A 26643-nucleotide genomic window follows, 5' to 3' on the forward strand; every position below is an offset into this window, starting at 1 on the left:
AATTCCCATTTTACATTTACATTTTACATTTAGTCATTTAGCAGACGCTCTTATCCAGAGCGACTTACAGTAAGTACAGGGACATTCCCCCCGAGGCAAGTAGGGTGAAGTGCCTTGCCCAAGGACACAACGTCAGTTTGCATGACCGGGAATCGAACTGGCAACCTTCGGATTACTAGCCCGATTCCCTCACCGCTCAGCCACCTGACTCCCTTAAACATATTTTATTGTGATACATTTTAGCTGTATTCTTCTGAAGTACTATTTTACAGGTACATCTGATATAAACTCGTGTCCATTATTATTCTCTCTCTCTTTCTCTCTTTCTCTCTATCTCTCTCTCTCTCTCTCTCTCTCTCTCTCTCTCTCTCTCTCTCTCTCTCTCTCTCTCTCTCTCTCACCCACACACCCACACACACACTCCTTACAGGACTCGATCTATACTCCGTACCGTACTTATGAACACGAATAAGGTCGAAACATTTTCAAACATTTTTTTCTTCATAACCCCCCCCCCCCCGATACATTCTCAGAGAGGCCTCTGTGACAAGCAAGCAGACCTTCACTACCTCACACAAATTAAATGCCGCCCCCCTCTGGATCCAGAGCAACAAAGCAGCTGATTGACTACCTTGCTGTGCTTTCACCGACAGTAATACACACATCCAGTTTGCTCTGGCTCTTGGTGCACCAAGTTCACGGCTGATTGTCCTGCAAATTGTCAAGGGCATAATTGGCGAACATTTATCAATTTCGACTCGGATGTACATTTATGAGACATGGTACACCACATTCAAGGTAAGATTTGGAAAACCTGAGAATTATTTTCTGTTTCAGCTAGAGCTAGTTTGTACTCGCCATCTATTTGCTAACTAAGCTTGTCGTGTTCTCATAGAAAAATTGACTGACTTAGCTCCTCTAGATGTCATGTTTACATCCCGGATAGGTAGCAGACGATTTGAGTTCACCAACAGTCAGCCAATAATACTTAAAAACCATAATATCTCTTTGTGTCTGATCTTTCAATTTTTACTAACCGGCGAGTGATGCTACAGTTCCTTATTCTTCTAGCTGAACCGCCGCTAGCTAGCTTTGGTAGCTAATACTATATCACATCATGCATGAATGATATTCATAGCAACTCTACACTAGTGAGAAAGACCTAGCTATTGTTATGAGAAGAGTGGTTTGGATAGCAGTGTTTTACACCACCAGCTAGTACAGTAGTGCTAGTTCTAGTTAGGTACGCTAGGTTCGACTCTATCTCTCTGTATCTTTCCATATTAATCTTACACAGCTACTCTAGCTACTGAATGATATATTATTGTCATCAACGTCTAGTATCCTTGGCAAAGAGAGATTAGCCTAACGTACCGATACCAAGCTACACTTGCTGTAACAAGCACAATGTAATATGTGATAGCTGAGCTTCGTTGATCAGTGCCTATGCAGGGCTAGGCAAGCTACCTGCGATGAAGCAATCTAGATTGCTTCATCTGTCAAGCCACGCTGATGATGCAAGCACAAGTTATATGGTCACCTCCACGTTGCCGAACCATAATACGACACGACCCATCAAATACTCCAGCTAACTTGTTATTGTCTGATTCAACAAAAGATGCGTCACCTCCCATCTGTCACTAATGTCCGACTTCTCTTTTGACCTGCTTAGCCCAGACATCTCTGAGCTTGTGAAACGGATTAACCTACTAACCCCTCATGGATGAACATTGTAATATTTTGGCAGCAGTCAGTCCACACAAACTTAGAAACCATATTCACTTTCCAAGAAAAAAATAATAATATCTGCAAGTAACAACATTGCAGGTAGTGATTTAGAGTGCAACTGATAGCGTGCATGACCGGTGAGTTGCTTCTTTACAAACCTGTCAAAGCCTTTCACAATACTTTTGTTGCTCATTCATGCACTCTGAACTGTTACTGAACTTTACAGAAAACTATTTTTCCATTCTACTTTTAAGTCTCTCACCAGTAATGCAGGGTCAGTCAGTAAAACAATTTAATGTGCCTTTATAATGATATCATAATTTATATAATTTTATATTATTATCCATAATAAAACGTATGTTTTTTGCAGTCAAACGAAAAATGAATCACAATTGTACAGTCAAAGTCAACATGATCGATCCTGACTAACCACAAGCCACAAACAGTAAACAGCGTTAGTTACAATAAAATGCAAAACACAGTGGTTAGGTTATCACGTTTAGGAATACTTGACAGTCATTGTTATGGTGGAACCGTTGAGCGGTAAGTGGGATTTAAATTGAATTTGTATTCAATAAAGTTAGAAAAGGCTTCATAGGCCTGATACTGACTCTAGGACGGTTTACTCATTTGTTGGTGTGGTTCAAGGTGCTAGGCAAGTTGAGCGGGATTCAGGTGGGCTATTTGAGTCATGGGCTTGGCATTACTGGCTTATCATAACCAGTCTGGGCACAAACACCCAGCTCAGCTGTTGTTTTCTGTCTTCTTCTAACAAAGTCGCCCCATGTCTGTTGGCACTGCCGGTCAATGACCGTTTGTAAACTCAATCCACAATTCCAGTCACACTTCCCTCCTCAATGTGTGTCACCTACTAGATGGGATTACCACAAAAGAACAATGCCTCAAAGCTTGAATTGGGCAGGAAAATTTTGGCAATACGTAAAGTCCTGCTGCCAGCTTGCACTTGTTATTCATCTGAGATGATCCTTTCTTTTTTCTGATACGCACATACACACACACACACTCCATGGTAAGGGTATCCTGTCAAGTCACCACAAGTTTCTCTCAGTGTCTGACCTACTTTGCAAACTAATGAGAATCACAAGCCATTTTCTCTTATTAATTACATTAGGATTGCCTTCCCAAGAATTTTGGACTCCACAACCAATATCTAAGGTTTGTACATTTTCCCAATACCAATTGCATTGAATAGATATTTCTTTAGTGTCACTGTTATAATGCTCACGTGAAAGAAATTGCTGTGTGTCTCCTAGAAATGTAGCTATCAGTTCAGGTTCTGGGTTTATAAGCATTAGACAACAAGCTGATTAGAGCTAGACTAACGCACACCTCGACAAGAACAAGGACCAGTTCAGACATAATTGTTGTAGCAAAGTCTCTCTGAGCCATGAAGGTCAGGGGATGGAATGAATAGAGAAAAACTAAGATTACATGCTGCTAACAGATGTCCAGTTAAGGCAGAAGTATGACATCAATGCAAATTACTGGTTACAGCAGGAACACATTGCCTTGAATTGTACAATAGGATATGAACAAATAATGAGGCATAACTGATCTACTGATAGCGGTAAACTTAAGCACATAGGAAATCCTTGTTTTCCCCCCCACACTCCCGAGCCTTGTAACCCAACCCAGGGCAGCAAATTAACGTAACCTTCTAAAATTAACTAACAGTTGACTTAATAACCATCCCAAACGCTTGAAAAAAAGGCAATGCTATCAGAGTATCTTGGCCCAAGGCAAGCAAGGCATGTGTGAGCACAAAGCCTGGCCACACAGCAGTGATGATGACTCAGGGTAAAAGTCCTGACTATGGGCTTTTATGATACTGCATCTCATGTCGCCTCAAGGTTGGCCACTGTGCTGAGTGCACTGGGCTGCTGCAGGCCCACTGGATCTGGTAAAGAACGTAGACTATCTGGTTAGGATGCAGACTATCTGGTTAGGCTGCAGACTATCTGGTTAGGCTGCAGACTGTCTGGTTAGGCTGCAGACTGTCTGGTTAGGCTGCAGACTATCTGGTTAGGCAGCAGACTATCTGGTTAGGCTGCAGACTATCTGGTTAGGCGGCAGACTATCTGGTTAGGCTGCAGACCATCTGGTTAGGCTGCAGACTATCTGGTTAGGCGGCAGACTATCTGGTTAGGCTGCAGACTATCTGGTTAGGCGGCAGACTATCTGGTTAGGCGGCAGACTGTCTGGTTAGGCTGCAGACTATCTGGTTAGGCTGCAGACTGTCTGGTTAGGCTGCAGACTGTCTGGTTAGGCTGCAGACTGTCTGGTTAGGCTGCAGACTGTCTGGTTAGGCTGCAGAGACGTAGTAGGGAAGTGTAATTAGGGAAGTGTGAAATGTAGCTTTGCTATTTTGCGGTTTGACTTAAGGCTTGTTGGTTCCTTTGTAATGGGAGGTAGGGAGTCAGGTGGCTGAGCGGTTAGGGAATCGGGCTAGTAATCAGAAGGTTGCTGGTTCGATTCCCTGGCCGTGAAAATGATGGTGTGTCCTTGGGCAAGGCACTTTACCCTACTTGCCTTGGGGGAATGTCCCTGTACTTACTGTAAAAAAAAGTTTTTTGTATTGTACTGTATCCTGTTTACTGAATTCAAGGTCTCTTAAATGAGCCTAGGCTGTATCAGCTGTAACATTTGTTTTAAAGGCTGAATTAAAATGTAGTTTCACATCAGAAAATGCTTTAGGTGCTCGGAGTGTTGGTGGTTTAAGGGAAAACCTACATGCCTTATGATGCTTGTGTTAGTTAGTGGTATACTGATGACATTAGATAGACACACACTTTATTGATCAAGTGAGTTTCTTTCTTCTGCCGTGTGGCTTTCATTTTGCTTTTGAACATACTGCTTTACTATCACTCCTCCATTCCCCCTCTGATCAAACCCATTCACTCCAACCTGCCTCCTCTTCCTACCCGGCTCAGAACAGCTGCAGGACCCGGGTCATGTGTGTGTGAACGTGTGAGAGTGCGCGTGCATGCCTGTGTGCGTAGCCTATAATCCGACACCCGAGGGGAAAGAGGGCTCTTGCCCGTAGGTCAGCGAATCAGCTCAGCTGACGCCACACACACAGGGGTCAGGACGGACGTGTTCGGAAAAGTCTTTCCACATGACCGTCTTAGCCCGTTCAGCCTTTGTAACTGAGCCCCGAGTCCTCTGCTATCTCTGTTCCAATAACACAAGCCGCTCCTTCCACAGCCATAACATTGAACCTGGATGGAGCCTGTAGTTTAGGAAGTCTGGATACTAACTTGACATAAGTAGCCTACATTGTGGACTAGATAGGCCGCAAGGTCATGTATCTCCGCCCTGTGAAGGCCCCTAACTGTGGAGGTAAATGTTGTTCTTGTTGTCGTCAGCATGGATGATGCATTCCCCCCCTTGCCACTGTGAGGTCAGTATTCTGCCAGGAAGAGATTAACGTCCACAGTGATGCTGTGGCGTCTTGTTTCACATCCCAGCCTGTACTGGGTGATCTCGCCAGCCGAGCCTGGAGTCTGGTGATCACTGAAAGAATGTAACCTTAGTCAACATCACACAGACGTGTCGCCTATTCAAAAAATATTTTTTAAAGGGCTTGTAATACCAGGTCTTTGAATGTATCCTGTCTCTCTGACTAGAAGCTGAGGGGAAAAAATTGCTTTGGCAAGATCTCATGATGTGCTTGCACTTTAGGCTACTTTTGTCTTTTTTTCTTTTTTTGGCTGACACACTTTTCACGCTCTTGCTTCAGCAGAATCTAACTTGGTCCAGTATTTCTATTGAGCTGCTGTATGTTCACTCGAGATTACGCTCAGACCCCGGTGAGGGGCACTTAGATACGTGAGAGCGTCCCACCCAGATTAGACACTAAAATGAAATACGTTTGTCAGCTGATTTTGGTGTAGTTTCTGGCTCTGATCCTCCCCTGAGTCTTGGTGAAATGAGCAACTGTTCTGAATAGACCTAAATGCCATGATCCACGAAAAAAGTTCAATTATATCCACTGTTTATGTACTGTCCATAGCGCCTTTAGCCAAATAGCTTAACTGTATTGCTGCTTTTGCTATTCTTGACCTTCTTTGTGATTGTTTGTCATATTTATTTGTAATATTATGCCTACTATGTAATTCTACTCAGAAAGACCTTGTGTAAGACTGTCCGCTTGATAAATAGGAGACTTTGACTTTGACTGACCTGTGTTTCAGCCCCGTGGCGCAGAGCGGAAGTGAAAACCTGTCAGTAATGCTGTGCTTCTCTCAGACTCCTAGCTGGTGTGTGATCTAAAGGCAGGAGATGGATGTGTCGGTCTCGTTCGGGCCAGACAGCCTGCTCCAGGTCAACAATGGCGACCAAGGAGGCAGTCGTTGGAAACATCCCAACGACGACTCGGTAAAACTGAAACCTCACGTTTGATTTTGGGGGGAGGGGGGGTTAGGGTTAGCCTCTATAAGACGAGGGCCATTTAAAAAATGGTTTCAACGTCTTTTGAGAAACAGTTGTTGGTGTCAAGTAATTTTTTTGTTACAATGTGTTTGTGTGTGTGCGTGTGTGTGTGTGCGTGTGTGACCAGGAACGGAGCTCCAGCCCCTCAGTGCTGCGCTGTGTGACCAGCACATGGAAGGAGGGTCTGCTAAACAGAAAGAGACCTTTTGTGGGCCGCTGCTGCCATTCCTGCACCCCCCAGAGCCAAGTAAGTACACACAGAGAGGACGACATCACTGTATTCTCCCAGCACATGTTTGCAATCCCACCATAATACTGATAACCGGGATCATTTTGGTCACTGTGATCGTTTCATCTCTAATTATCTTTCGCTAAGTAACTTTTCCAACCACATACATGGCCAGAATGTTCCAGACACTGTATTCCTAGTGTGTAGTTATTACTACTGGGTGTATAGTTGTGTGTAGTTTGACGTTCCACTCTCTTCCAGGAGAGACTCTTCAACCCCAGTATCCCTTCTCTGGGACTGCGTAATGTGATTTATATCAACGAGACCCACACAAGGTAAACCAATCAATAACGTGAATACATTCACTATTCAATTCGATTTGAATAATATATGCGTTGCAATGTAGCCATTGCTAAAGTTGCTGGACCCATGTGACCTCAGATTGTCACAACTGTGAGATCAGCTGTTGTACTACAGTGAACCCACACCAGATGAACCAGTTTTACCAGCAATCAGTCAATTCACCAGATCATCTCAGGGCAAGAAGAATGCTTCACTGACAAGCAGAAAAACTAGAATGCATCTTCAAAGCTGGGAGGGAGCTGTACTGGTTGATTGGTCATTCAGAACCATGTAAAAATAATTCTCAGTAGCCCTGCTCATGTCCAAACAGACCTTGGTCACATTGTTTGTAAAAATATTTGACGTTTTGGGTGGATGGATGAGCTCAGCATTGCTTAGATATTTCCCTTGGAAAGGTTGGACCACCTAGTTCGAAAGTGCATTTCAAATACCATTTAACCCTAGGTCACTTTTCCTGTTTACGAAAACTCACTAGAGGGTATCTACCAGGATAATTAGGGTTACGTTGGTGCATCTTTGTGAAACAGTGGAAACCTTAAGGATGAATAATTAACCGTGTTTGTTAGTTGACACCCACCTGGATCAGGTGACTGTCTTCAGTGGTCCAAGCTGCCATTAGCTGCTCTACAACCAACCATGAAATATAAATATGCTCATGTCTACTGTAAATAAGAGCCTTATCTATTGTGGAATCAGGGGAACTTAAAAAGCTCTATAAAACCTGGAGGTGAGATGCTTCTGACATAATTTAAGTGTTCATTTCACTATGTATTTCAGGGGAAATGGTTGAGTTTTACATTACTATTAAGTCGTTTTTTTCTTAATTGTTTGGAATGATTGACCTTTTGTAGACTTTGTTCACTCAAAACAAAATCAACAAATAAAGATGACATTGCTAGCTTGTGTTTTTGTTTTTTACTTTAGGGGTTTATATATTGTAGGGGTTGGAATTCCTTTATCAAGTCATGTGTCATTGCAAGGCCACTGGAAGTGTATTTCTGTGCCTGTGTGTGTGTCAACCTTGACCTGAGGTTGTGTTGCGTTCTCTCCGGCCATGCAGACACCGTGGCTGGCTGGCCCGCAGGCTCAGCTATGTGCTGTTTGTCCTTGAGAGGGATGTCCAAAAGGACATGTTTGCCAGGAACGTTGTGGACAACGTTCTCAACAACAGCAGGTAAACCTTCACAGACCTGCGAGTGGAAGAGATGGATCGTGCCAGTTGCAGGGAGGTAAACGAGCGTAGGAGAAAGACAGAGAGAGGAGAGGAGGGGAGGGATGAGAGTGGGAGGGCTGGATATGGATGGGCGGTTGAGAGATGGAGGGGAAGTGGATGGATAGGGTTGAGGGAGATGGAAAGGTGAGGGGGTCGATGGAGGGAGGAGCAATATTGATTGATGGTAGCAAGAGACATGCAGGGGGAGAAGGAAGGAGGAGGCAATATGGAAAGGGAGAGGCAGAAAGAGGGGGAAGGTAAATGTGTGCATGCAGACATCCTCCACTAACATACAGTTGGCTACCGGTATATCATGGACCAGACCTTTAATATTGCTTCAAAACAATGCAAATATTGTGACAGAACCCTTTCTAAGAAACATGGAATTCCCATGAAATAAGAGTGTGTCTTTGAATAGGCTGTCGTAAAATAGCCTTTGACGAACTGCAATAACCCCCGAATACCCAAATAAGCCACTTTCAGATAAGGGACTGCTGAGCAAAGAGAATAAATGAACTCTACTGTAACCCAGGGTGGAGAGCGCCATCGTAGAGGTGGCGACAGACTCCGACCCAGCGGCCAGCGAGCCTGGGCAGGAGTACAAGGCCGTCAGCAAGGTGAGGAGAAAAGCCAGAGGCTTCCTCCAGGAGATGGTGGCCAACATCTCACCAGCCTTCATCAGGTAAAAAAAAAAAAAAAAAAAGCACCACGAACCTTCAAATCCCGCCACACTCTCAAACTCATTTTACCGGCTGAATGGGGGGTCCTACTGCAGTATCTGGCATGTGTTTAAAGTGAGAACTACTCCAAACTCATTTGGCCAGCTCGCTTGTTTTGGGAAGTTGTAAATGGCAGCCAGCGAGCTAACTCGGTGGTTCTCGGCCGTCCTTCAGGATGACAGGATGGGTGCTCCTCAAACTCTTCAACGGATTTTTCTGGAGCATTCAGATTCATAAAGGCCAGCTGGAGATGGTTAAGAAGGCTGCAACAGAGGTCAGAGAAGCATCTTAACCCTAACCCTGAACAGAAAACCATACACATGTATGCAGTATAGTTGAGACGTCCTAACGTAGCTCAGTTGAAGCCGGGGTGTTGACGTGGAGGTTCACAGTGTTGTGTCTGTCCTTGTGTCTGCAGCACAATGCTCCCCTGGTCTTCCTCCCCGTGCACAAGTCCCACATCGACTATCTGCTCATCACCTTCATCCTCTTCTGCCACAACATCAAAGCTCCCCACATCGCCGCCGGCAACAACCTCAACATTCCCATCTTCAGGTGAGTGACACACAACATGGGAACCTGTTGTCGATGCAGCTCTTATTTTGGCTCGATTTTGTACCCGCTAGGGATTAGAAGAGTTCACGATGTGGTTTCAGTTGTTGGGGATGAAGTATGTCAGGAAATACACGGTTGAAGGCCCTCTCAATCAGAGTTGGCCTTTTTTGTTTCCAGGTAGCTTTGTGCATACCTAAACCAAAGACTACGGCTCTGTCTATTATATTTGTTTGCTTCAGTGAATGAAATGACTTTGATGCTTTTGCTGGGACTCTTCAATAACAAGGGAGTATAAACTAATTTGCCGTCTTTTGTTATTTGCAGTACATTGATTCGTAAACTTGGAGGATTCTTCATCCGGCGAAAACTCGATGAGACAAGAGATGGAAAGAAAGATGTTTTGTACAGATCCTTGCTACATGCTGTAAGTGTATGGAACTGTATGAATCAGCCACTAGCCCCTGTTTCATATTCGGTGGTTAGTCTTACATACTGCAGAGAAGGGAGTCTGAGAGACTGGAAAGGGAGACTTCAGTCACTGTGGTCTCTGTGCTAGTGTACACTTGTGGCGTGTGTGCGTGCTTGATTGCATCAACATTATGAGTGGGGGACCTCCTGGTTTGAAATTCAGTGCTCTGATCTCAGCTTGCATGGTCTCCGCAGTGTTCTATCTATGTGAACATAGAAAGCAGTGTTCTATCTATGTGAACATAGAAAGCCTTGCCTATGAGCTGTTATCTGTCTCCAGTGTTATATAACGAGATTAAGAACATTATATATTTGAATGTAAGGGCCTGGAGACAGAGGATCAGCATCAGTTTCTATTCCACTTGGATAGAGATCATCCGGATTTAGTTAATGGACAGAATTTACAGTTTTTTCTAGGTTATGTGGCTATTCATGCTTTTTAGACATCAGCAGTTAAGCTTGACCTTATCTAACTGATCTGACCAGTTGGACTGCTGCAGCTGTGAAATCCTTTTTTCGTAGAACATCATGCCTGCAGCATTGTGTGACGAGTGGTTAGCGAAGGCCATTGTTACTGCTTGTGACACTAAGTGATGACTCACTTCACAGCCGTAGCTTGAGCTGTCAAATCCCCTGCTTTCTCTCTCCCTCCCTTTCTCTCTCTCTCTCTCTCTCTCCCTCTTTCTCTCTCTCTCTCTCTCTCTCTCTCTCTCCGTCTACTCCGTCTAGTCCAGCTCTTCAGCTGTCAATCACTGCCCCTCATTAAGGGTACGTTGTTGAAGCGTGTGTAGAGGTGAGAGAGGCAGAGAAAGAGTTAGCGTGGTGTGAAGTTGTGTGCATGTCACCCATGGCCTGGTCTGGAGCAGTGGCTGGGTGATGCTGGGAATATTCCCAACTGCAGCAAACACATTTGACTTAAAGACCACTCCGTCCTATTGGCGTCATAAGTTAACGGAGGAAAGGCAGCAGCTGTTGGCAATTCATGCGATTAAGTTAGGCCGTATCCTCTATTGAAACCAATGGCCTGGTTGTGATGCCCTAACCCATTAGACCTCAATTTAATGCAATTTCAAGAGATGGATGGGGAGTTTAAGTGAAAGAGGGAATACATGCTATTTCAAAGCTCCCTCAAAATGCCACGGGGGGGCTATTTGGAGCCGAAGCTTATCTTTTCAAAAGCCTTCACAATCTTTACAACAGCTGATACTAAGCAAGAAGTGCAAGGGTGTACTTTCAGCAACTTACAAGACACAAAATGGCCTGCAGGGCATGTGCTGAGTGTTAGGGAAAACTCGATCCATGTTCTGAAACCATGATAGAGCACCGCTCTTCCAGAAACCCTCAGCTGCCTGCTACCGTACCTTGATGCAGACTGAATGGATGAAATGACGTGTTCCACCTTTAGCATTTAGCAATCCCCATTTCTCTCTGGAGCTACAATGCTGTAAGCATTTAACATCACCTATTATATGACTACTCTGTAGTCTGGCGTTGGTAGCATCTTGCTAATGAAGAGAGTAAACAAGGGAGAGAACAATTTTGCTAAAGCAGTAGCAACCAATTTTCCTGAGAGCAGTAGATCTTTTTTTCCCGTTTGCCTTTTGTTGGTTTGTGTGTGATATGTGGTTACTCCCCTCGCCTGTGTCTGTCTTTTCATCCGTCTCTTTGTCATTTTGCTTCTCTTCTTGCCCCTATTCATCCTCCTTTAACTCTCTCTCTCACCCCCCTCTCTCTCCTTCCTCCTGCATCTGTAACCCTCTCTCTCTCTCCCTCTCTCTCCATCCTCCTGCATCTGTAATCCCCCCTCTCTCTCTCTCTCTCTCTCTCTCTCTCTCTCTCTCTCTCTCTCTCTCTCTCTCTCTCTCTCTCCCTCCATCCTCCTGCATATGTAACCCTCTCTCTCTCCCTCTCTCTCTCTCTCTCCTCCCCCAGTACACGGAGGAGCTGCTTCGTCAGCAGCAGTTCCTGGAGGTGTACCTGGAGGGCACGCGCTCACGCAGCGGCAAGACGTCCCCGGCGCGCGCCGGCATGCTCTCCATCGTGGTGGACACGCTGTGCACCGGCGCCATCCCCGACCTGCTGGTGGTGCCCGTGGGCATCTCCTACGACCGCATTCTGGAGGGCAACTACAACAGCGAGCAGCTGGTACGGTTCATAGCTGAGGGGTGGGCTGGTTGATGAGTGTCCGGGCGGGGGGCATGTGCAAAATGTTTTCTAATGGCATCTCCCCCTCCCGCCGTTCAGGGAAAGCCCAAGAAGAACGAGAGTCTGTGGGGCGTGGCGTGCGGCGTGTTCCGCATGCTGAGGAAGAACTACGGCTGCGTCCGGGTCGACTTCACCCAACCCTTCTCCCTGAAGGTGAGGGCAGAGACGGGGCGCTCACAGCCTCTCCCCTCTGTGGACCACTCACTGCTACCTCGCTCTGCCAGCTAACCGGTGCCATACACTTGGCCGTAGCACCACACACATTCTGTTGCTCTTCAATTACACGACATCATTGCGTTGACGATGATGTTCCCAAAATGTTCTGTTCCATTCCAGGATGTGTTGTAACGTGACGCGTGTTGTTGTCTGCCTCTCCCAGGAGTACCTGGACACTCAGAGAAGTCGTCACATCCCTCCCCTCCTGTCCCTGGAGCAGAGCCTGCTGCCCACCATCATCTCAGCTCAGTAGGTAGAGCACACACGCGTGGCTGCCTCGAGTACGGAACATGTCGAACCCTTCACCCCCTCAACCTGTCCCCCCCGACACACACACACACACTTACCACAGAGAACCCACTCTGTGAAACGGTATCCTTCTTTCTCCCACACGTGCACACACACACATGTACGTACACACACACACACACACCATGTGTAACAAACTCCAGTTCCCATTTCCGCCAACTACTTTTGAACTATTTCGCTAATAATTATACATTATTAATTGCAGAATTATACAATGAATGTCTAGCCACATGAGGCAACCCCAGTTTGCTGATGATATTTGACATTTGGCTTACTGTGCCAAATGTAAGCACACACACACACCTCTCCCTGAAATAAGCCCCAGAAACCCTCTGCACTAGATCAACATCTCCCACTGTGCTCCCTGCATGTCCCTCAGCAGTCTCCTGCAGCCATGTCAACAAGATACACTTTCCCCCACATTTTACACGTTTATTCTTACTTCAAATTGTAAACATTTGAATAAGCGAAAAGAGGTTACGGGGCAAAATGATCTATTTCTGGTCTTTGGTATGTTTGCTGGATCAAAGTGCCTGAATGTCAGGGATTTGTATTGGGGTTCATTCGAAGTGACCCCCCAAAAAATGGCAGAGAAACTTCTGAAGTATACGGGACACGTGATACTTCCAGTGTAGCGCGTGCTGTGTGTAACGGGAGTGTTGACGCAGCTGCTCCGCTCTGTGTCCAGGCCTGACCAGGCTGTGTTCAACGCCGAGGAGGAGGAGGAGGACGAGGAGCAGCTGAACTCCAGAGACCTGTCTGACGAGCCCTGGAGGAGACGGGTCATCGCCAACCTGGCCAAGCACGTGCTCTTCAGTAAGACGCACGCACAAGCCTGCCCAGCGTCTGGGAGCACACACAATGCATTCAGGGAATACATTCAGTTCCAGCTAACACGCCGCTTTGCTTGAGTTGTTATCAACGTCAATGGGCTACATCCTCGTGTTCTTGTATCTGCTCTAGACTTGAAGCCTTCGCTTGGCACTTGCCACACTTAACCAAAAACGTCATTTTCTCACAGACTTAACATGCAGCGGCGTTTCTCATTTGTAAGCACAACCAGCATCATTGAGCTTTGTCCAGTGCTCTGAAGACCCAAGCGGTTCTCCCCGTTAGTTCATTCAACTGCATTCTCTCCCACTAGCCCTATTCACGCCAGCCAATGGCATGCTCTCCTGGGAGATGGGCTGTTGTCTGTGAGCCAATCACAGTGAGGGGAGGACAGAGGAGCAGGTTAGGGGTGGAATTGCAGTATCAGTGGCACTGCTTGTAAATGTTTTACGCCCAGACTGACATTGTAGTCAAGGATGAACTGCTAAAGACGCACTGGTTGCTTGATCGGACTGCATTGTGTTTCTGAAGTCGTACATTTAGTCACGCGGAGACGCCCTGCGTGGGCCAGTCACTTTCAGCCAGTCTCCTTCCACCTGGATCCTGGCACCTATCAGGGCTCAGTCTTACATGAAGTACCATTATATACCGGATCGAATATTATTGGTCTAGTAAATAGACACCTGTCAAGATTGTGTTTTTGCTTTTTGAACACAGATGAAGACGGATTGTCATCTTGTGACCCTTGTGATTGGAAGTGTCAGTCATCACTTTCCACGTGTCCCTGTGTGTGTGTGTCTCTTCACAGCGGCAAACAAGTCATCAGCGATCATGTCAACACACATCGTGGCCTGTCTGCTCCTGTACCGACACAGACAGGTGATCCACTCACACCCACACCCACCCCCCTTCTACCCTTTCACTGTCCAAGGGAGCCAAATGACAGTAAACACTGGATCAAAGCAATGGATTGTGCTCTCTCTCTCTCTCTCTCTCTCTCTCTCTCTCTCTCTCTCTCTCTCTCTCTCTCTCTCTCTTCCTCTCTCTCTCTCTCTTCCTCTCTCTCTTCCTCTCTCTCTCTCTCTCTCTCTCTCTCTCTTCCTCCCACTCACTCACTCATGCACTATCCAATAGTGCCCTCTGTAGGCACAGATTAGGAATGTTATGTTGTTAACCAGTAGAGTTGTATCCTACCTTTTTGGGTTGAGTTGTGGAGTTAGAGTAGCCTTCCAGGCGAGGGAAAGGAGAAGAATGGACATGCGTTGGTGTGTTACACTGTGTATCATGTCAGCTCTCAAGAGCTTTCATCCTTATCGTCTGAACAGGAACTTGAGATCGGAAATGAAAGTAAATGCATCTCCTCTCCCGGCAGGGCGTGCCTCTGTCCAAGCTGGTGGAAGACTTCTTCAACATGAAGGAGGAGATCCTGTCGCGGGACTTCGACCTGGGCTTCTCCGGCAACTCGGAGGACGTGGTCATGCACGCCCTCCATCTCCTAGGCAACTGCGTCAACGTCACCAGCACCAACCGCAACACCGAGTTCACCATTGCGCCAAACTGCACGGTGCAATCTCTCTTCGAGCTCAACTTTTACAGCAACGGCCTCTTCCACGTCTTCATAGCGGACGCCATTATAGGTAGCTAACACGACGACCCGCTGGTGTCCAAGGTCTTACACGGCTAAGGCCTTGCTTATCTCATGTAATCGTGATGTTGATTCTTTTGCAGACAAGTAGATATCAAATGATGTGTCCACTACTATGCTAAGTAGTGTACTACTATGCTAAGTAGCGTAAGCATGATACTAAGGGCATACTGTGCATACTTTTGTTACTCGGCTGATAACATGGTGAAAGGCCAGAAAGGAATGCTCTACACCAGACCAGACTGGTCTGACACCAGACCCATGAGGGCTCCCCAGATCACCGTCACGCTGGATGATCAGAACTCCTGCTCTGTCTACTTTCTCCTCCCAGCATGCAGTTCTCTGGCGCTGCAGCGCGAGCAGGCGATGGAGGGGGAGGCGGGGCAGCAAGGCCGGCCCAACAGGCTCCTCCTCAGCCAGGAGAGGCTGATCCGCAAGGCCGCCAGCCTCTCCCACTTCCTCACCAACGAAGTGATGGTCGCACCGGTCAGTGATAGGCTCTCTCGCCCAACATCTATCCAATCACACCACCTCTGCACAGTCCACCGGGCTCTCTCGACCAACATCTATCCAATCACACCACCTCTGCGCATTCACCTCACCACTACACCCCACTATGACTGTATGTGCAGAGCCTGTCCGTGTTACGCACCAGTTCTTCTGTGCATAGACCTCTGTGCGAAAAGTGTTTGTTTTACCTCAATCCAAAAGATTAATATTTACAGACTTGTGGCGAGGGTCTGTGGCTTTTTCTGTAAAGTGGGCTTCCATTACTTTACTTTTCACCCATAACTTATTATGGATTGTTATGATGCTATATGATAGAATACAACAGTTGGCCTGCTCTGTTGGAGTGAAAAGTGTTCAGCCTCATATTTCACTAAATACAGGGAAAGACATCCATTTGAATGTGGAGCTGTGCGTTTTTGCTTGTGGACGTGTGACCTTATCTGACCTCTGTCCCCTAGCCCTGTCAGACCATCTACCAAGTCTTCCACGACGCTGTCTGCCGTCTGATCCAGTATGGAGTGCTGCACGTAGCAGAGGTGAGATGGACTCAAGCTCTGCACGTCAAACCTCTCAACCCGGACGTGTTGTCAGAACCCCTGGTTTCAGGGTTGCAACATGCATCCTTTAACTGTGTGATCGCATGACAAACCGTTCCAACGCACTAGAATGCTGAAGCATAACATAACATTTATTTTCATTCTAATTTAAGGTCTTACTGAGGTCTTAAGTTTCTCGGAGCTGGCCCAAAGATGGCTTCAAATATATGAGTGTGCAAATGATTAAACTAACTGTGTGGATGCATGTGCACTTTCTTGTGTGTTCAGGAGGACCAAGAGGAGCTGAGTCCAAGCCCCACAGAGGACTGGCCTAAGAAGTTTCCGGAGCCCCTGTCCTGGAGGAGTGACGAGGAGGATGAGGATAGTGACTTTGGAGAGGAGCAAAGGGACCGCTACCTCAAGGTCTGAGTTCTGCAGTCATTTACTGTACGTCTCAGCAGGTGTGGTGAAACCGTCTGATGACAGACGCAGTCGCGTTCTTAGAAAGCAAAGCTGAATTTCCCCGATTTAAGAAACCCTAAACCATAAATGTTTCCTGTTTCTTTCTAGTTTTCAGTTTCGAGTTTAGTTTACAAATGGAAACATTTGTGGGGCATCTATTAAAATGAATACTTTTCTACATTGTCGTTTCTGGCGCAGTACTGTATCGTACAGTATGCACGAGCCGAGCTTGAATGAATGTGGAGCCAGCATGGATGCTAACTGCAAGCAAACAAAATGATATAGACAGAAAGATTACCCAAAAGGATGCCAGTATCTTGACTGTAGTGTATCATCCTTGACTCCTTTGTGGTGTTTAACTCCCGCATCTCAGGTGAGCATGTCGCCGGAGCACCAGGAGTTCTTTGTCTTCCTGCAGCATCTGGTCAGCCCTGTGCTTGAGGCCTACAGCGGGGCGGCCATCTTTGTCCACAGCCTGAGCCAGCCAATGGCTGAGTCGGAATACACACAGCAGCTGTTCCGATACTTGCTAACCCGCACGGAGAAGGGCATAGCCGCGTACGGTCAGTTTACAGTCGCTTTTTTGTCTTATTGTTTTGTCTTTTTTATATATATTTTTAACAGGAATTGGTTTGAAGATTATTATTATTGTAATGGTAGCTCTACATGAGCATTTCTCTGTCTCATATTTGACCTCTCCTTTCCAAAGGTGAAAGCGCAACGCACTACCTCGTGAAGAACACAGTACGGACATTTAAAGAACTTGGGGTGAGATCATTTGTTTAACATGGTTTTAGAACTGTGCCTAATCCAACACAGAGATGCACGAAACACAATCAGTTGGAATGTCCACTGCTGATCCCTGTTTTGCCAGAATCTTACAGTAGATACGTAGTTTGTACCTATTTAGCATGTTACTTCAGTTCCTGTTGTCTTAACCATTGACTCTACTGTGCAATTTAGAATCTGACCCGTTGTGAGATGAAACAAGTTTGTAATTGGTCTCGTATGGTCTTGATTTGATTGGTGGCAGGTCCTGAGGGAGAGGCGGGAGAATCGCGTGTCATATTTGGAACTGAGCAGTACCTTCCTATCTCAGGCCAATCGGAACAAGCTCCTGCAGTACATCCTTGGTTTCACCCTGCTGTGACCTATGATCTCCAGCTAACCTGCTGCCCCTGCCCCCGGCTCCACCCACACAAGTACTCCCCTCAAGGGCTTTTACTGGCTAGTTCTAAACAATCAGAGGTGCTACTCTTTGGAAAGCTTTACCAGGAAGTGCCTTCATGAAAAATTGCTAACCTTTTGTGGTTAACCAGACGAGACTTGAAGTCGGTCTTCCTTTTCCAGTCAATACCCCTCCTAACACGAATAGAACTGCACCCCTCCAAACATCTATAGAACTCTGCAGCTAGTGAAAGTTATAACTGAACATAGACGGCAATGGGGATAAAAAAAATGAAGAAAATGATACCTCTTCATTAACCGTCATTGTACTTTGTGTCCTTTGTTTGCCAGTGAAAGCCCTAGATTTGTTTTCATGTAGTTGTTTTTTTTTTTTTTTTGGTCTTTTAACTGTAGGTATAACATTTCTTATAACAATAACAACAGTCCAGTAAATGAAAGTCATATTACCATCAACAAAAAAGCTGCCTTTAATAATATAAGCAAGCAAAAACAAAATGGTACTAAAATAGAATGGCATTAATACACAATGTTTTTTTGCTGACTTATTTGTACCAGAATGCATATTAAGAGAATTGCTCGCTTCCTTAAACGGCTACACTAATGAAATACACACAAAAAATGAAGCCGTCATGGGCCTATCAGAAGCTCTGTTGTGACCTTCAACCTTTTTATAGCTGACAGTTACTGTAACTCAAGTTTAGGAGCCACTCTGTTTCCCTCTAGATTTGGCAAACAGGTTGTTACCTAGAAAGTTAGGATAAACCACTTGAACATTTTACATATGTAACCGACGCAAGTAAAATTCAGCTCACATTCACTACCAACTAACTCACAATGATAACAATATTACAGATCTTGTACAAATGAGAAATTCTGCCATGCTAAAGTTTGCATGTTGAAGAAGGTGACTCAATATGGGAAAAATGTGGGTATCAGAAAATGCTTGCGGTCAGTCTGCATTGTATTTCACCAGCCTAGTATGTTCATCTGGAGTGTTTTGTAATTGAGTTGACTGACTAAATTAGTGTCTTTTTTTATTTTATAGAGCATCAAGGGTTGATTTCCAACGCATCAGAATTCATATGCAAACATAGACTCATTTAACATTATTAGTTTACAATTGGAAGCTCCGATAATTCAAATGAAACCACCGATCCAGAGTTTGCATTGGAAAGTACTAGAGAATGCACTATATGTGGATGTCTTTAAGGATACCTAGTTTCACATACAATAGAGGTTGTTTACTACTTAGTCTAAAACATACAGTTGTAACACAGTTTTAGTGTTGGAAAAAAATATAAACCAAAAACATTACTAGCTAGCTATACTGACTGGAGATCTAGCATAGAGTAGCACATGAAGCACTAGCAAATTGTACTGCATTTCTAAATGTGTGTTACTGTAAGAGGGATGAGAGGAGTAATTTTGTTTTTTCAACATCTACATGAATGTCAGTCTCTGTGGAGGACATTTTGAAACTCAAGGTCATGCAATGCTGAGGTCAACACATTAGACTAACACCAGAACAAACGGATACGATGGTATGTACGATTGGTATTATAATTCTAGAGGTACTTGAGGATTGCTTTTTCCCAAACTGTGTTTGGGGTTCAAAATGCCACCCATGTCCACTTAAACTACCTAACGTAAACAAGCCTTTCATAGATTTTTGTTAAGTTGGTTTTGGAGTTTCTTATAGTGGACAGTCTAGATTGGGTACAAAATATTTGTGTATGTACTTATTCATGAGACTGTGCTGTTGAATATATTTCATAGCTTACATTTTAGGCGTATGGTTTCCTTCACATGTTTAAGACCGCTGAATATGTTTTGGACCTGTGGTGGGGAAGATGGAGTCGTATGATCTTACAGCATATGACTGGTATGGACATGATGTTCTTCATTAGCTATACAAAGTGTCTGGAGGTAAAGATCGAGGCTCGATAGTTATTGAAAAAAGGTACAGGGATGTAGAACCTTTTAAGGTTTGAAGGTGAAGGGTGATATCCTCTAGTGATTGGTTGTTGTTTACGCTTGTAAAAACTGCTGTAGAGATCTATGCTGCTCGAGCAAGTTGAATAGGATATCACTTGTCTCCTACTTCCCATTTGTACCTCTTACCTACTGGATATTACACCCTCATTTTCTACTTCAAAGTCTTTCAGTCTACATTGAACATGGACGTGTACGGTCTGTTTGGAATCTTCTGGAATGCATGTCTTGCCAGTGCTGTGGGTCTGGGAAGGTAGGAGGTAGCAGGAATGTGTCACTTGGATGTTGTCTTATTCAGGGCTGGATGCCTTCCAGACAACGTACCCACCTCATTGTTTCACCCTCCAAAGGGATCGATGATGTCATCTGATGGTGTGATCAACACGTAAAGTAAGAGGGGAAAGGAGGTGGAGAGTTGTGGTGTCAGAGGGAGATGATGGAGCAGTGGACGTTGTGTTGGACATTTAAGTAAAATGTATCACAGCACTGGTTTGTTTAGTGGGGTCGCATTGATTGTGAAAGATCACACTGGATTTCTTGATGATTGATGCAAAATGTGCAACTGTACTCAATTGTAGACCCTGTTTTTGAGATTGCACATGATTTATAAATGAGGTGCTCTGCAAGGGCTCCGTGACATATTCGTCATTTATTTAAACACATTGGCGTCGCATAACTACGCATTATGCTAAGGTAAGAAAGCCTATGCAGTTTTGACCCATATTTAATTTGGGGTTTTGAGGTAAAACACTGAAATGTTGGGATCTATTCAATTTAATTTAGGAATGAAATTGTTGGTGATTGGCATTATGTTTAAGTTGGATACATTATTAAAAATAATTAAGGAAGATGGCATTGATTCCATGGACTTAGACTCCAGAGGTTGATATGGGAGTCTCTGTGGATTTTGCTAGTGGGAAAACATGCAGCACCATACTTGAGGCCTATGAGGCATAAAGAACTATAATGTGACATCATAAAGCATATGTGTTTATAAATGGGCATTTAAAAACGTACTGAGGTAGGAAGATAGAAGGGAGCATACATTTTTGTTAGCTCTTGTTCAAAATCTCGACAAAAGAAGATTGACACAACATGGTATGTTGAAGAAAAGATTTATGTAAGTCACAACTTGGTGCACACTATCAAAATCAAAACACATTCACGGAGTTACTCGCGTTATCTACTCTTGTCATTTGCTGTAGCTTCTTTAAAGTATTGAAAGCAATACCCAGTTTCTGGAAGGTACTTAGAGGCACCCCTGAGTTACTGAGGTAGCGATCTGAGGCTTCAAGCACTGACTGTATCCACAGGACGCCTTCACATCAGCTGTTAAATGTAGAATAAAAACAAATGCAAGTGTGTAAATACTTAATTTGGAGAAAAACTCAACAAAATAACTTGATTCTGTAGAGAACAAAGCAGAGTTTGTTACTTGAATGTACCTTTCCCCAAAATAGTGAGTGGTATATCGTAAGATTCTCAAAGAAGCAGCGCACAAACCTTACTTATTACTCATCTAGATGGTATTTGTATTATTGTCCTTCTTCCATGTCTAATTGTCTCTTTTTACAAGTGAAACAATGCAGGCACACATGAACTTTGCTTTGTAGCACTAAGACAATAAATGAATCCTGTATCCTCTGAACAGGATGCCTTTTTAATGCACTGTAGTTTCTTTTTGTTTGTGTGTGTGTGTAGGTGTTTTGCATGTTAGCTAAGGCCCATGTAGCATGATGGATAAAAGAACTAGCAGTTAGTCCAAAAGTGATTTTCTTTCTTTGGAGAAACACTTCAGCAGACACCAGCTACTGAACATGATTGTCACTCTTCTTATTTGACTCCTTCCATAGAATGAAAAAAATGTCCAAGCACAGTTGTCATGCAATTTTTTTTTGTTTTAAAATAAATTAATGATAGATTAACAATTCTGCCTTGTCCATCTTCAGTTTTGTGAAATGTTTAATGAGTCCAAGTAAATGACTACATTTTGTATATGTTGTATATGCTGTGTTTTGTTATTGTTGACTGATTGTATCTATCACTGCCCACAAACATGAGTTTAGTAAGCACATGGTCTGTATGGAATACCTGCTTCAGAAAATCATTCAAACAGATCATAGCTTCAGGTAGTCTAAACGGATAGATGTGTGTGCGCATGCAAGTGGTAATCTCTGTGGTCATTCAAATAAGCCACAGAACCTTAAACTGTATAGAAGGTTAAAAAAAAGGAAAGAAAATGGTGCTGTTTACGCCACACGTGATGGGAGGTAAGAGGAGGTGGGCGGGTGTTGACATGTATTAAAGCAGGAGGGAGAGGAGGGGATACAGAAGAACTGTGAGGAAGCGAGGAGAGGATGAGGGGCCGGCAAAACAGAGAGGTGTGTGTCCTCCTGCCTAACAAAGAGCGGCTGTACATCACTGTCGGGGTGAGTGGCATGCTTCATATGGAAGTTGTGTTTGTGCGAATGTGACAGAGGGAGTTGAAAGACAGTGTGTGTGCTTAAAAGTGTGAATTGTGTGTGAGAAGACATATGGATCTAGTCTATGTTAATGTGCTACTCCTGTGTGTGTGTGTGTGTGTTAGGTTAAAGCAAAAGGACAGGAGGTGTTCAGCCGTGTGTCTGACCTGCTGGGTGTGAAGGAGCTACACTTCTTTGGACTGAGTGTGCTTCATGGTACTGTATGTTGGGAGCTGGCCAACTGATCAGAATGTATTTGTATGTCGCCCTTTCAAAAAAAAGGCACAGAGTGCTTTACATTTGCCCAGAGAACTGCACCTACACCAACCTAAGAACGGAAATGTGGTTTTCTGTGCAAGAGAACACTATTTGTCTTTTGGCTTTACCAGTGTCTGTTAAAACAGGAAGTGTGTGAATCAATTTAGATTGGAATGCTCACAGGGAGGGAAGGAGGAACAGTAGACTGTTGGTGCACATATTGGTGAAGAGAGGAAAAACAACTGGGGCTGGGCTAAGTGAAGAGCCAGTCCACTTAAGCAGGACATGTATATGTCCTTGGTGGGTAAACACTCGAAATAGATTGTATTTAAACAACTTGTGTTACTATAATATGGATGTTTTGGACAAAGACGTTTCCAATTTCTAAGATGTTGAGCACACACTGTTCTTTGTTTCTCTGTTAATTTCCTGTCAGACTGTGAACATCTATTCTTGGACCTGGAACAAAAGCTGACTAAGTATCTAGGAAAGGAAAGGAAGCCATTGAAGGTGAGGTCAAGCTACCACAGGTAACACTGTAAATTCCCTGTACATGTAACCTTACCTGGCAATAAACCAGATTCTGATTCTGGTGTGTGCAGCTGGTTACCAGCAAGGTAGGGGTAATACAGGAGGCTGACAAAAGTTGCAGTGATTTATCATTCATTTATTGGGACTTTACCCCCTGTAAACTCCAAACAGGGGTTGAAAACACATTTTAAAAGCCCTAGAGAACCATAGAAGCAAGTCTAGGTGACCCAGGCTTGATCAGGCCCAGGTGTGTCACACTGCCATGTACTGGTTTATTTGTTGTCGCCAGAAAGCCCTTGTTCAGCTGACGCTGACGTTTTTCCTGCACGCGTCTCTTCCATCACCAGACCTTGACATACACCCCTCTTCTTGACACACATATTTCCCTTGCCTGTTACATTCCTTGTTGTAAAGGTGTTATTCGAAGCAGCTGTCTTCATGTCCCATTGAGTCTAGATTCCTTAGTCATTCTCTGACCTCACTCAGTCCCATAATGGTTTCTAAAGTAAAAAAACAAATACATGTCCCAACTTGAAATGCCAATGTTCATTTCCTTGTTTCTGTGCAGGATCCTGTTCAGCTCTTCTTCAGAGTACAGTACTATGTAGAGAGTGGTCGCATGATCTCGTGAGTCGCACAACTTCTGTTCTAATCAGTGTTATTTTCCACTGATTTAGCTGGCCATGCCAAATGACGTTGTGTCCTGATCCACTTCACCCTACCTCCCTCGGGGGAATGTCACAGTACTTACTTTAAGTCGCTCTGGATAAGAGTGTCTGCTTCCTCCTCACATTGTTCTCGTATCTTTATCATTAAGGAGCAGCAAAGCCCTGACTCTCTACTACGCTGACTTGAGACAAAGGGTCCTTCAATCACACCAAGGCCTCGCACAGGAAGATACCATTTTCCGATTGGCAGCTTATGCTCTCCAGGTGGAAGTAGGGGACGTGAGCTCTCTGGAAGAGAGAGAGGACAAAGAAAGACAGAAAAGAGGAGCAAGAGACATCAAGGATGAAGTGGAGCTGAAAGAGGAGCGAGAATGCAGCCATTACTTTCTTCCTGAGGATTTCTTTCCTCCATGGGTATGTGTGAGTGTGACAAGAAAAGCCAGCAGAGAGAGAAAGAGAGAGGAGGGAGGGGGGTAACATGCATTCAAGGCTGCATTCAAACCTTAGTTGCTGCGGTAAGGCCTTAGCCTACATGGTGGTATATGGCCATATATGGTCGTTGACATTGTTCTCACCTGTCTGCCCACAGTATGCTTGGTAAGTGTGCACACATGCGTGTTTGTATTTATGTGTTAAGGTAATAAAGTGTCGTGGGCGGGAATACGTGCTCCAGCACCTTCCAGGACTGCACTCTGATCTGAAGGGCTTGCCCAGACAAGATGCCATCCTCCTCTTTATCAAGGAGGCCAGTGCACTCCAGGATGTCTCTGCCATTTGCTACAGGATGAGCCAGGTCAGAGTGCAAACCCACTAGGGCAGCCAACTGAGTGAAACTGGGTAGGGCCGACCAGTAACACATGCATGTGTGGTGCAAACGAGCTTTACTAACTTTAAAATGAAACCCAACTAAACCTGAGCCAGACAACTTGTTTCATATCAGCCAAGTTGCAGTTGACAGAATGTAGGTCAAGTTTCTGAAAGCAACTGGATCTTTTCTTCGCCCTGCTGCCTCTCTCTCCCTCTCTCTCTTTCTCTCTCTCCCCCTCTCTCTCTCCCCCTCTCTCCCCCCCTCTCTCCCTCTCCCCCGCTCTCTCTCTCCCTCTCTCTCCCCCTCTCTCCCCCTCTCTCTCTTGAGACACTAAGTGATGACACTTTACAGCAGTAGCTTGAGCCGTCAAATCCCTGCTCCCCCTCCCTCTCCCTCTCTCTCTCTCCTGAACAGAGTAAAAAGAAGAGGAAGTGCTGTATGCTCCTCGGTGTCTCACTGAGAGGAATATTCACTTACCAGGTTGGGGATATTCCAATGATCCATAAAGATTAACAATAATCACCCAGCACAGATGAACATGGGTAGGACATACTTTGCCAAAGGTCCATTAAATATGTCCTGTTTAACTGTTTTGTTTGCCACTAAGGAGGTAGATGGAATCCAAACTCTGCTGCATGATCTCTCCTGGGAAAATATAGACAGATTCACATTCCAGGTTTGTTAAAGATCATGTACACAGACCAGGTTTCTGTTTAATCAGACTAGATCTGTGAAATATTTGAATTCCTTCATTACTTAAGGATTTGCTTTAGAGAGAGCACAACCTGTCTGACAGAAAATGAGTCTAAATCAATAAAATCCCCCACCAAGCATACCACACATTGTCTTCATTTCCTCATAGGGGCGCAGGTTGGAGCTGCAAGCAGTGGGGTTTCCCAAGCTGCTGTTCTACACCCCATCAGCCTTCCACTCTGTTCACATGCTCAGGCACTTGAGTGACTCACATCGCCTCCACATGAACACCAGGGTGTTGGCCGCTCTCATACGCAAGCTAGAGGAGAGCCATGGTCAGGTTCTGCCTGTTTATCTCTGAAAGTCACTGCCTTTTTCGTTTAATTCTTTCAGTCTGTCTGGTTACATTTAGTCATTTCGTAGTTCCAAGCTTCTGTATGTCCCCTAGGCTCCACTCTCCATGTTCACTGACTCATCTTGATGATGAGTCTGTTACAATGTGGGCAAATAAGAATGCTCTGTCTCTCTCTGTCCATTTTTGTCCTCTTGCTGTCTCGCTTCCAGTAAGTACGCTTCACCACGAGGCCTACATCTGTGACAGAGCAGCCCTCGGCCTCAAGTTAAGTCACGGCAGCAGAGGAAGTAAATGTCTTGTGTCCTGTGAAGTAGTTCAAACCAGGATGTGGAGAGAAGACATAGAGAACATCTCTGTAAAAGGTGAGAGAGGTGCACGAGCAAACATGACTCCATACTGTGTTCAAGATCCACAGAAGGTCACAAGTATCTGGCACCATGTAGAGCATGCAAACACTAGAAAGTAAACAGAAACATTTACATGACCCCAGAGATTGAGCTGTGCGTGGACGAGCCAGTGGAGGTCTCTGTCGATGACCCAGCTGACCTGATGTGGTTAGCTGAACAGTCGGAGGGCGTGTCTGTCGATGACCCAGCTGACCTGATGTGGTTAGCTGAACAGTCGGAGGGCGTGTCTGTCGATGACCCAGATGATCTGATGTGGTTGGCTGAACAGTCGGAGGGCGTGTCTGTGGATCGACCTTTGGTAATGCCAGTATCTCATTGGGCAGGTAAGCCATATTCACACCACAGTCTTGTGAGTTTGTGGGTGTAGCACAGCAATACCACGCCTCAGGCTTTCCAGTCCTGCACCTCACAAGTCTGTTTATTTTTCAGATGTTGCTATGGAAATGAAACAGGTTGGTGTCATGAGTTATCTCCTCACATCCACTTCCTTTTCATTATTTGTAAAAAAAAAATTGTATGTGGCATTGTTTTAATACTGTAAATGCATGTGCATTCCTCCTCTCTCTATATATATTTCTATTTCTTTCTCTTTTTCTCTCTCTTTCTTTCTCTCCCTTCCCTCCTCCAACTGCCCCAGGTTTTAAAGTTGAAGGCATTGAAGGTGCTGTGACTTAAGTTGGATAAGACAATTCTGGAATTCCCCACAGCACTGAATGCATTAATAATATCATCCACTGAAATATAACATTGTAATATTTAAGTACATGTTGTTACGTATTGATATACAAGGTAGTCAATGTACACTTAATGTAAAGTGTTAACTATCAGTGTTTTATTGTG

The 26643-nt window shown here is 44.8% G+C and overlaps 2 protein-coding genes across 2 annotated transcripts; both read left to right on the plus strand.

Annotated features, from left to right (window-relative positions):
* The first annotated feature begins 678 nt into the window (after nt 1-678).
* Nucleotides 679-21550, plus strand: gpam (glycerol-3-phosphate acyltransferase, mitochondrial). The gene is made up of 21 exons (XM_067244924.1): nt 679-798; nt 5998-6126; nt 6308-6427; nt 6671-6744; nt 7833-7946; nt 8518-8667; nt 8879-8978; nt 9123-9259; nt 9584-9683; nt 11660-11872; nt 11972-12085; nt 12312-12397; nt 13146-13273; nt 14097-14167; nt 14661-14925; nt 15265-15419; nt 15902-15979; nt 16268-16402; nt 16815-17004; nt 17151-17209; nt 17475-21550. The coding sequence occupies exons 2-21, from the start codon at nt 6031-6033 to the stop codon at nt 17589-17591; spliced, it is 2502 nt and encodes an 833-aa protein (XP_067101025.1). The 5' UTR covers nt 679-798; nt 5998-6030; the 3' UTR covers nt 17592-21550.
* Nucleotides 21551-21977: 427 nt separating this feature from the next.
* On the plus strand, nt 21978-26643 carry LOC136950615 (FERM domain-containing protein 6). The gene is made up of 13 exons (XM_067245055.1): nt 21978-22050; nt 22209-22299; nt 22778-22851; nt 23441-23499; nt 23690-23954; nt 24178-24333; nt 24763-24828; nt 24956-25024; nt 25211-25376; nt 25606-25758; nt 25887-26126; nt 26233-26255; nt 26441-26643. Exons 1-13 carry the CDS (start codon nt 21979-21981, stop codon nt 26471-26473), a joined length of 1467 nt encoding a protein of 488 aa, XP_067101156.1. The 5' UTR covers nt 21978; the 3' UTR covers nt 26474-26643.

The sequence above is a fragment of the Osmerus mordax genome, chromosome 10, assembly GCF_038355195.1.
Source record: "Osmerus mordax isolate fOsmMor3 chromosome 10, fOsmMor3.pri, whole genome shotgun sequence".
In the NCBI taxonomy this organism is placed as follows: Eukaryota; Metazoa; Chordata; class Actinopteri; order Osmeriformes; family Osmeridae; genus Osmerus; species Osmerus mordax.

What these genes read in the sequence shown, in the direction of transcription:
- LOC136950615 (XM_067245055.1), top strand. Translation starts at nt 21,979, where the DNA reads ATGAGGGGCCGGCAAAACAGAGAGGTGTGTGTCCTCCTGCCTAACAAA. An exon ending in GGCTGTACATCACTGTCGGG is followed by an intron (nt 22,051 to 22,208) that starts GTGAGTGGCATG and finishes TGTGTGTGTTAG; the next exon opens with GTTAAAGCAAAAGGACAGGA. An exon ending in TTTGCTACAGGATGAGCCAG is followed by an intron (nt 24,334 to 24,762) that starts GTCAGAGTGCAA and finishes TCTCCTGAACAG; the next exon opens with AGTAAAAAGAAGAGGAAGTG.
- gpam (XM_067244924.1), top strand. Translation starts at nt 6,031, where the DNA reads ATGGATGTGTCGGTCTCGTTCGGGCCAGACAGCCTGCTCCAGGTCAAC. An exon ending in CCTGCACCCCCCAGAGCCAA is followed by an intron (nt 6,428 to 6,670) that starts GTAAGTACACAC and finishes ACTCTCTTCCAG; the next exon opens with GAGAGACTCTTCAACCCCAG. An exon ending in ATCAACGAGACCCACACAAG is followed by an intron (nt 6,745 to 7,832) that starts GTAAACCAATCA and finishes CCGGCCATGCAG; the next exon opens with ACACCGTGGCTGGCTGGCCC.